The 11048-nt window shown below is 36.2% G+C and overlaps 1 protein-coding gene across 1 annotated transcript; it reads left to right on the top strand.

Moving 5' to 3' along the window:
* The first annotated feature begins 1987 nt into the window (after positions 1-1987).
* slc35g2a (solute carrier family 35 member G2a) lies at positions 1988-9781 on the top strand. Its single transcript, XM_061924473.1, has 2 exons — positions 1988-2113; positions 7113-9781. The coding sequence occupies exons 1-2, from the start codon at positions 2084-2086 to the stop codon at positions 8475-8477; spliced, it is 1395 nt and encodes a 464-aa protein (XP_061780457.1). The 5' UTR covers positions 1988-2083; the 3' UTR covers positions 8478-9781.
* Positions 9782-11048: the final 1267 nt, after the last annotated feature.

Here is an 11048-nt window from a genome sequence, read left to right as displayed (position 1 = left end):
AGTATAAAATAGTGTATACTATTAGTGTGTACAAAGTATAAAATAGTGGGTACTATTAGTGTGTACAAAGTATAGATAATGGGTACTACTAGTATGTAAAAAGTATAAAATAGTGCGTACTACTAGTGTGTAGAAAGTATAAAGTAGTGTGTATTATTAGTGTGTACAAAGTATAAAATTGTGGGTACTATTAGTGTGTACAAAGTATAGATAATGGGTACTACTAGTATGTAAAAAGTATAAACTAGTGGGTACTACTAGTATGTAAAAAGTATAAAATAGTGCGTACTACTAGTGTGTAGAAAGTATAAAATAGTGCGTACTACTAGTGTGTAGAAAGTATAAAATAGTGTATACTATTAGTGTGTACAAAGTATAAAATAGTGTGTACTATTAGTGTGTACAAAGTATAAAATAGTGTGTACTATTAGTGTGGACAAAGTATAAAATTGTGGGTACTATTAGTGTGTACAAAGTATAGATAATGAATACTACTAGTATGTAAAAAGTATAAACTAGTGGGTACTACTAGTATGTAAAAAGTATAAAATAGTGCGTACTACTAGTGTGTAGAAAGTATAAAGTAGTGTGTATTATTAGTGTGTACAAAGTATAAAATTGTGGGTACTATTAGTGTGTACAAAGTATAGATAATGGGTACTACTAGTATGTAAAAAGTATAAACTAGTGGGTACTACTAGTATGTAAAAAGTATAAAATAGTGCGTACTACTAGTGTGTAGAAAGTATAAAATAGTGCGTACTACTAGTGTGTAGAAAGTATAAAATAGTGTATACTATTAGTGTGTACAAAGTATAAAATAGTGTGTACTATTAGTGTGTACAAAGTATAAAATAGTGTGTACTATTAGTGTGGACAAAGTATAAAATTGTGGGTACTATTAGTGTGTACAAAGTATAGATAATGGGTACTACTAGTATGTAAAAAGTATAAAATAGTGCGTACTACTAGTGTGTAGAAAGTATAAAGTAGTGTGTATTATTAGTGTGTACAAAGTATAAAATTGTGGGTACTATTAGTGTGTACAAAGTATAGATAATGGGTACTACTAGTATGTAAAAAGTATAAACTAGTGGGTACTACTAGTATGTAAAAAGTATAAAATAGTGCGTACTACCAGTGTGTAGAAAGTATAAAATAGTGTATACTATTAGTGTGTAGAAAGTATAAAATAGTGTATACTATTAGTGTGTACAAAGTATAAAATTGTTGGTACTATTAGTGTGTACAAAGTATAAAATAGTGTGTACTATTAGTGTGGACAAAGTATAAAATTGTGGGTACTATTAGTGTGTACAAAGTATAGATAATGGATACTACTAGTATGTAAAAAGTATAAACTAGTGCGTACTACTAGTGTGTAGAAAGTATAAAGTAGTGTGTATTATTAGTGTGTACAAAGTATAAAATTGTGGGTACTATTAGTGTGTACAAAGTATAGATAATGGGTACTACTAGTATGTAAAAAGTATAAACTAGTGGGTACTACTAGTATGTAAAAAGTATAAAATAGTGCGTACTACTAGTGTGTAGAAAGTATAAAATAGTGCGTACTACTAGTATGTAGAAAGTATAAAGTAGTGTGTATTATTAGTGTGTACAAAGTATAAAATAGTGTGTACTAAGTCTATTAGTGTGTAGAAAGTATAAAATACTAAATATATATTCTCTCTCTATGCCTCAGAGTGACTGCAGACAGTCTGTTTCAAAGCTGGTAGCAAACATGGCGTCCTGTTGTCACGTGAGGGGCTTTTGACCAATCAGACGGAGTATGGCCAGACAATCTCTTTAAACGATTGGTGACGACCGGGCGCCATGTTTGCTACCAGCTTTGAAACAGGGTTGTCCATACTCGGCTCTGCCCCTCCCCCCCCCACTGAAAGGGGCGGAGCCTCCTCCTCAGACAGCGATGGAAGAGCAGCAGGTCTCCATAGAAGCAATGTGCTCTCCAGTCTGCCAGTCAGCTGCACCTTCACCACCTTCTGACGTCGCAGCTGCCGCATGGACGGCGAGGATGGACACGAAAGGAGGCGAGGACGGAGCGGCCATGTTGAGTGAATGAATGAATGAATCGGTGATTTCATGTTTGCAGGTAAGAAGAATGTTCTCATCAATACTAATAATCATCCATGTTTGCACGGCTCGTCTTTTTGCTTGCATGCATGTAGCAATCATTTCATATTTATATCATATTTTTACATACTGTACATATTTCCATATACAGTACATGTGATGTACAGTACATGCATGGTCATCATCACGTCGTTAGAAGGATACACCCACATAACCTTGACAATATACCCCCAAACAGACAGACGCACATTTACATAACCACACACACACACACACACACACACACACACACACACACACACACACACACACACACACACACACACACACACACACACACACAGCAGATGCTGCAATGAAAACGAGTTAAATAGAAATCAAAGCAGCTTGCACAATCCCAGACATCTCCTGTCCTTATATGTACTTTAACCTGCTGCACAATGTGTATAAATGTATAATACAGGTAAAAGCCAGTAAATTAGAATATTTTGAAAAACTTGATTTATTTCAGTAATTGCATTCAAAAGGTGTAACTTGTACATTATATTTATTCATTGCACACAGACTGATGCATTCAAATGTTTATTTCATTTAATTTTGATGATTTGAAGTGGCAACAAATGAAAATCCAAAATTCCGTGTGTCACAAAATTAGAATATTACTTAAGGCTAATACAAAAAAGGGATTTTTAGAAATGTTGGCCAACTGAAAAGTATGACAATGAAAAATATGAGCATGTACAATACTCAATACTTGGTTGGAGCTCCTTTTGCCTCAATTACTGCGTTAATGCGGCGTGGCATGGAGTCGATGAGTTTCTGGCACTGCTCAGGTGTTATGAGAGCCCAGGTTGCTCTGATAGTGGCCTTCAACTCTTCTGCGTTTTTGGGTCTGGCATTCTGCATCTTCCTTTTCACAATACCCCACAGATTTTCTATGGGGCTAAGGTCAGGGGAGTTGGCGGGCCAATTTAGAACAGAAATACCATGGTCCGTAAACCAGGCACGGGTAGATTTTGCGCTGTGTGCAGGCGCCAAGTCCTGTTGGAACTTGAAATCTCCATCTCCATAGAGCAGGTCAGCAGCAGGAAGCATGAAGTGCTCTAAAACTTGCTGGTAGACGGCTGCGTTGACCCTGGATCTCAGGAAACAGAGTGGACCGACACCAGCAGATGACATGGCACCCCAAACCATCACTGATGGTGGAAACTTTACACTAGACTTCAGGCAACGTGGATCCTGTGCCTCTCCTGTCTTCCTCCAGACTCTGGGACATCAATTTCCAAAGGAAATGCAAAATTTGCATGGTTGGGTGATGGTTTGGGGTGCCATGTCATCTGCTGGTGTCGGTCCACTCTGTTTCCTGAGATCCAAGGTCAACGCAGCCGTCTACCAGCAAGTTTTAGAGCACTTCATGCTTCCTGCTGCTGACCTGCTCTATGGAGATGGAGATTTCAAGTTCCAACAGGACTTGGCGCCTGCACACAGCGCAAAATCTACCCGTGCCTGGTTTACGGACCATGGTATTTCTGTTCTAAATTGGCCCGCCAACTCCCCTGACCTTAGCCCCATAGAAAATCTGTGGGGTATTGTGAAAAGGAAGATGCAGAATGCCAGACCCAAAAACGCAGAAGAGTTGAAGGCCACTATCAGAGCAACCTGGGCTCTCATAACACCTGAGCAGTGCCAGAAACTCATCGACTCCATGCCACGCCGCATTAAAGCAGTAATTGAGGCAAAAGGAGCTCCAACCAAGTATTGAGTATTGTACATGCTCATATTTTTCATTTTCATACTTTTCAGTTGGCCAACATTTCTAAAAATCCCTTTTTTGTATTAGCCTTAAGTAATATTCTAATTTTGTGACACACAGAATTTTGGATTTTCATTTGTTGCCACTTCAAATCATCAAAATTAAATGAAATAAACATTTGAATGCATCAGTCTGTGTGCAATGAATAAATATAATGTACAAGTTACACCTTTTGAATGCAATTACTGAAAAAAATCAAGTTTTTCAAAATATTCTAATTTACTGGCTTTTACCTGTATACATATACATCCTTTAACCTGCTGCACAATGTGTATGAATGCATAATATACATATACATCCATTCTATATATATATATGATGTAAAAAAGTCCAAATATTTTTCCACAATTAAGTCCAATTCAATTAATTTTTAAAATGCATTTTAATAAATATGTTTTTAATTTAAATTTTATTCATTTATTTACAAGGAATTAAAATAGAATATTATCATTACTAAAAATATAAATAACTCCTATAACGATTGTCTTTTTCCTGACAGTTTTAAAAACAAAAAGTACAGAATGTTTAGAGAATAACATATATATATATATATATATATATATATATATATATATATATATATATATATATATATATATACACACACATATAATAATGTTGTTTTTAACGGTATGTAGTTGTATATATATATATATATATATATATATATATATATATATATATACATATATATATATATATATATATATATATATATATATATATATATATATTAGACGTTTCTCTTCTTTTTTGATCATTAAATATTCCTGATTATCTTGGTTCTTTATACAGCAAATATGATGTACTAACTACTACAATAATGTTAATCATATAAGGAAATATTATATATAATATATTTAAATCTAAATAAGTTACTAAAATAGAATAAAAATACTTAGATAGTGCTACAGTCATTTTAATATTACATGAAGAAATATTGGATAATTTAGAAAAATGTAATTCATGATCATTGAAAACATAAATAACTCCTATAACGAATGTCTTTTTCCTGACAGTTTTAAAAACAAAAAGTACAGAATGTTTAGAGATTGGACTTTTCTTTCATTCTTTTTTTGGATAATTAAATATTCCTGATAATCTTGGTTCTATATATATGATGTACAAAAGTCCATTCCAAAATGTGTATGAATGCATAATATACATATACATCCTTTAACCTGCTGCACAATGTGTATAAATGCAGAATATACATATACATCCTTTAACCTGCTGCACAATGTGTATAAATGCATAATATACATATCACTAGTAGATCCTTTTAAGGAGCGTTATTGCAGCATCGTTTCACAATAAAAGAAGGCAGTGAAGAGTTGAATCATTTCAAATGTGAACAGCAGAAGATCAAACGTTCTGTCAAACAGGCACAAAAAATAAGGGAAACATTTTTGCAAAAATATGTCATCTTTAATATGGCAATATAAAAAACAAAACAAATAGTCCGTTGTTTTTAAATGTAAAGTTTTTTTTAAAATTTTAAGTGATCATGTGTACTTTTACAACATGTTTTGTATTGATTTATTTTGTATAATTAAAATTATGGTAGCACTTCATGAGACATTTTTTTTAAACTTAAGTAACATATTTAAAATAAACTTTTTTTAAATCATCCAATATTTCTTTATGTATTAATAAAATCACTAGCACTATCCAAGTATTGTTTATTCTATTTTATTAACTTATTTAGATTTTAAAATATGTTATGTAATATTTCCTTATGTATGATTAACATTACTGTCGTACACAAAAAAAACATTTTCTGTCAAGAAAAAGACAATCGTTACAGTAATTATTTATATTTTTAATGATCATGAATTACTTTTTAAATCATCCAATATTTATTCATGTATTATTAAAATTACTGTAGCACTAAGTATTTTTTATTCTATTTTAGTAACTTATTTAGATTTTAAAATATTTTATGTAATATTTCATTATGTATGATTAACATTACTGTAGTACATAAAGAAACATTTTCTGTATTTTTGGTAACTTAGATTTTTATTCAGAGTTTTTTTTTAAATGTATTAATACGTTTATCGTAGCAATTTATTATTTTATTAAATATAATATTATATTTTAATTAATTGTAAAAAATAAATAAATATTAACACAGCGAAAATGCATTTATTAAAATACATTTTAAAATTAATTGTATTGGACTTGTGAAAAAAAATATTTGGACTTTTGTACATCATATATATAGAACCAAGATTATCAGGAATATTTAATTATCCAAAAAAAAGAATGAAAGAAAAGTTCAATCTCTAAACATTCTGTACTTTTTGTTTTTAAAACTGTCAGGAAAAAGACATTCGTTATAGGAGTTATTTATGTTTTCAATTATCATGAATTACATTTTTCTAAATTATACAATATTTCTTCATGTAATATTAAAATGACTGTAGCACTATCTAAGTATTTTTATTCTATTTTAGTAACTTATTTAGATTTAAAAATATTTCCTTATATGATTAACATTATTGTAGTAGTTAGTACATCATATTTGCTGTATAAAGAACCAAGATAATCAGGAATATTTAATGATCAAAAAAGAAGAGAAACGTCTAATATATATATATATATATATATATATATATATATATATATATATATATATATATATATATATATATATATATATATATATGTTATTCTCTAAACATTCTGTACTTTTTGTTTTTAAAACTGTCAGGAAAAAGACAATCGTTATAGGAATTATTTATATTTTTAATAATGATAATATTCTATTTTAATTCCTTGTAAATAAATGAATAAAATTTAAATTAAAAACATATTTATTAAAATGCATTTTAAAAATTAATTAAATTGGACTTAATTGTGGAAAAATATTTGGACTTTTTTACATCATATATATATAGAACCAAGATAATCAGGAATATTTAATTATCAAAACAAAAAAGAAAACATTCTGTACTTTGTTTTTAAAAAAGATAAACCTTTATAGTAGTTATTTATATTTTTAATTATCCTTAATTATATTTTTTTATAATAATAAAAATGTATTGTTTCTGAATGAACTATTGAGGAATAAAAGAATGAAATTGCAGATTTAAGGACCAGCGTGTTGTTGGTAGTTGAGCTCCCTCTAGTGGTCATTAACACAACTGCAGACATTTTATTGCGCCAAAACTGATGAAGAACGCTCTTGTTCCTCCGGCAGGTTGGGTCCATGATGGAGTCGTCCCACCTCCTGGCCGCCGCTAAGAAGCGCGTGAAGATCCACCCTCACACGGTCACCGCCAAGTACGCTACACACCCCCCCTACTCCCCGCAGCCTGGAGGCCACACCCACTTCCCCCAGCCCGGGGACGAAGGCTACGACGACGCGCCGTCTTTTGAGGACTTCGGCTCCTTCCTGGAGGAGACCTCGGACCGGAAGCCGCTGTCGGAGGCCAAGCCGTGGCCCCTGAGTCTGTTCGGGTCCAAGGACAAGGAGAAGGGCGCCGCCCCGAGACCCCAGGCGGACTGCAGCGGCGATGCCGCAGCCAAGGTGGCGAAAGCCTCCGGGAAAGGAGTCGGGGAGCAGCTGGCCAGTTTCGGGGAGGCCTCCGTGTCCGCGTCCCGGCTCACCTGGGTCGGAGTTCTGGGGGCGGCGCTGGCTAACGGCTGCGTGATTATTCTGACTCGTGTGGCGTCGGAGCGGCTGGGCTTGGGCGCCATCTTTCTTCTCTTGGTGCGCTGCGTGGTGCAGCTGCTGGCCGTGGTCGTGCCGCTCCACCGGGGGGAGAACCCTTTCGGACCGGAAGGCTACCGTCTGCGTCTGCTGGGTTACGGCGTGGCCTACTCCCTCTCGCTCTGCTGCGCCTACTCCTCGCTGACCTTCGCCAACCCAGACACAGCCGCCACCACCTGGCGCCTGGCGACCACGGCGCTGTCAGCCGCCCTCGCCTTCCTGCTGCTGGAGGAGCGTCTGGGCCTGGCGGACGGCATCACCTTAGGGGCGGGACTGTGCGGCTTGGGGGTTCTGCTACTTCCGGCTGCAGATGAGAGCAACTCCGACTCCCCGACTGACCCGGTGGTGTTCTGGAGGGGGGCCTTCGGGTGGTCGCTGGCTGCCCTCGCCGGGCTGTGGATGGCCCTGGCCTTAGTTGGGTACCGCTCCCTGAAGGAGCGAGTGGGCGTGGCCACGGCTCTGTTCACAGTGAGCTGGACTGGATGCCTGCTGGCCCCGCTGGCGCTGGTTCTGCTCCAGGAGGGCTGGTCTTGGCCCCAGGGAGCCCAAGCCTGGGGCCTGATCCTGGGCTTGGTGGCCTGCTCGGCCGCCGCCTTCCTGGGGGTGACCCACGGCCTGGCCCGCCTCCACCCGGCGCTGGTGTCTGCCTGCCAAAGCATGGAGGTGCCGCTGGCCACGGCGCTGCACCTGGCCTTGCTGCCCATGGCGCCTACCGCCACCGAGGTGGTGGGGAACACCATGGTGATACTGAGTGTAGGCTGGTTGGTCGCCGTCAAGCTGCTTCCCTCACGCGGCGCCGGGCGGCGCCACCGGGAGGAGTACGAGGAGATCCTGGACTCGCCCATTAAATAAAGACTAAATACCTCTGCCAAGCACAAAGTTCATGAACTGATCGCCATTTCTTTGTTTCATGGCCACTTTTACTCGACTTTATTACCTCTGCCAAGCACAAAGTTCAGTATCCATCGCCATTTCTTTACCGGGTTTTCTGCTCCGCCGCTCCCAGTCTGTGGAACGCTCTCCCTGACCACCTGAGGGTACCACAGACTGTGGATGCATTTAAAAAAGGCTTAAAAACCCTTCTTTTTAAAAAAGCCTTTTTTTTTTTTCTTTTTTTTTTAGATATATGCATACTAGTTTTAGCTATTTGGCTGTTCTACTTTTTATTAGGGACCGAGTCCCTTTGGGACAGAGGACCCTATTGTATTTCTAGCGTTTTATTATTATTATTCCGCCACCTCTTTGAGCTGTAATTTGACCCCCTTAACATGCTCTAAAACTCACCAAATTGGACTAGCGAAAATTGCGATCTAATCAAAAAACCAAACCCCAAAACTCAAAATTGCGCTCTAGCGCCCCCTAGGAAGAAAACACAGACAAAACTGCCTGTAACTTCCAGTAGGAATGTCGTAGATACATGAAACAAAAACCTCTATGTAGGTCTCACTTAGACCTAGATTCCATACACTGACAACCCTCAGCAAAAATCTACAGGAAGTTTGCAATTCCCCCTTCAAAACAAAAGTTGAGTAAAAACAGTCACCTTTTTTCAAACATTATCTCCTCTGAGCGCGTTTGTCGTGTCGGCTTCAAATTAGCACAGGAGAGAGATTGAACCCTTCGGATTAAAAGTTGATGAAAGAGTTTTAATTACTGCTCCGGTTTGGATTTTATGAGCCGTCAAAGTCGGTCCCGTCCATCGCTGCTTGCAGTTTTTTTTTTTTTTTAATTATTTTATTTATTTTTAATACACTGTAGCACTTTGAGGTTGTTTACTCAATGTAAAGTGCTTTTTACAAATACAATCTATTATTATTATTTTTTTGTTTCATGGCCACTTTTTCCCCGGCTCGCTTGATGCCAACAACAACAAGAAGGACAATAAATTATTTCACGGTTCTGGGAACAATCAAGTCGTGAGTCCAGGCTTGTTTCTGACATTATGGAACGCCCGCTTTTGGCTCCAAGATGTGGGCGGGGCTAGATCGGCCCGCTGACGTCACAGACGGAAGACAATATTTCACGACGCATCGTTTCGTGTTTTTGTTGTGTCGTCATGTCGAATGTTCGCGCAAAATTGGAAGAAAAAGTGCAAAATACCCCAGAGGGGAAGACAAAGTGTGTAAATATTGTGTACATTAAATGTTGTTGAACAACTTTCAGGTCTTTCTTAGAATATAGTTAATAATAATACTCATGTAAACATGGACTTGTGCTCAAAAAGGAAGAAAAAGAGAACGAGAGAAAGAAGGTAAGTTTCTACTTTTCAATTTTGTGTCCTCTTCTACTGATGTGTTATTGCTGGAGTTGGACTGCACTTGAGAAAGAACATCAATAATGGATTAATCTTCAGGATGAATACACAAGGAAACATGCAAGGTTGACTAATAATGAATAAAGATGAAAAATGTCATATTATTAATAATAAAAATAAAACATTTAAGACAGGCAGATACAGAAGATAAACAAACAAAGGTTTATGTACAAATATGTTATATTTGTATTTAGTTTGTGCAGTTTGAATGTTGGAGCAAACATGAAAATAATATTTTGACATGTTTATTTCATCTTTCTATGCGGGGAAATGACCAGCAGGGGGCAACATATCAGTACAGTAATTATCCACACATTACTAACTGCTATTCTAAATACTTTATTTGTTCCTTACATTTCAGTCATCTGGACGCTACAATGAAGTCAATTTGTTCAATTCAAAGATTGAAATGATAGAATTAAACATTTGCAGTTATGACTGTACTTATGAATTTTATGACTGTAGTCATCACTGTACTTATGACTTACATACATACTGTACATATAGACACATGTATACACACATAAATACATATATGTATGTATACATTTACATATACACACATACAGACATATGTATGTGTGTGTATATATATACACACATACAGACATATATGTATGTGTGTATATATATATATATATATATATATATATATACACACATTAATATATATATATTTACATGTATGTATGTATGTACACATATGTACACATGGATGTATAGCTATATATATATATATATATATATATATATATATATATATATATATATATATCGGAGGCAGATATTTACATATATCCGAATTTAAGTTGTACTTCTTTTATTTCATAGTCATATTTGAAAACAGCTGGTGTTTTCCATTTCTTCTCTTGCTGCTTTGTCTGCAAGTAAACTGTGTGTGCTTAACCTTGAAGTGAGGAATGTTAGAGAGAGCGAAAATAAGCATTTTGTTTTGGCTAAGAGAGACATGACTGGTGGGGGGGGGAGAGAGGGGTTTTTGGGAGCGGGAAGACAGACCATTTTTGGCGGCGCAATAGAATGTTCTATGGTTAGACTGGTCTCAAAAAGTATATTTGCAAAGCTTTGAAAATATACAACAAAATACCTAT

Source organism: Nerophis lumbriciformis, linkage group LG29 (genome assembly GCF_033978685.3).
Source record: "Nerophis lumbriciformis linkage group LG29, RoL_Nlum_v2.1, whole genome shotgun sequence".
Taxonomy (NCBI): domain Eukaryota; kingdom Metazoa; phylum Chordata; class Actinopteri; order Syngnathiformes; family Syngnathidae; genus Nerophis; species Nerophis lumbriciformis.
This window is presented reverse-complemented; position numbering and strand designations above follow the sequence as displayed.

Excerpts from the sequence above, each read along its gene's own strand:
- slc35g2a (XM_061924473.1), top strand. The coding sequence starts at position 2,084 with ATGAATGAATCGGTGATTTCATGTTTGCAG. Across the intron at positions 2,114-7,112 it reads CGGTGATTTCATGTTTGCAG|GTTGGGTCCATGATGGAGTC; the intron begins GTAAGAAGAATG and ends TTCCTCCGGCAG.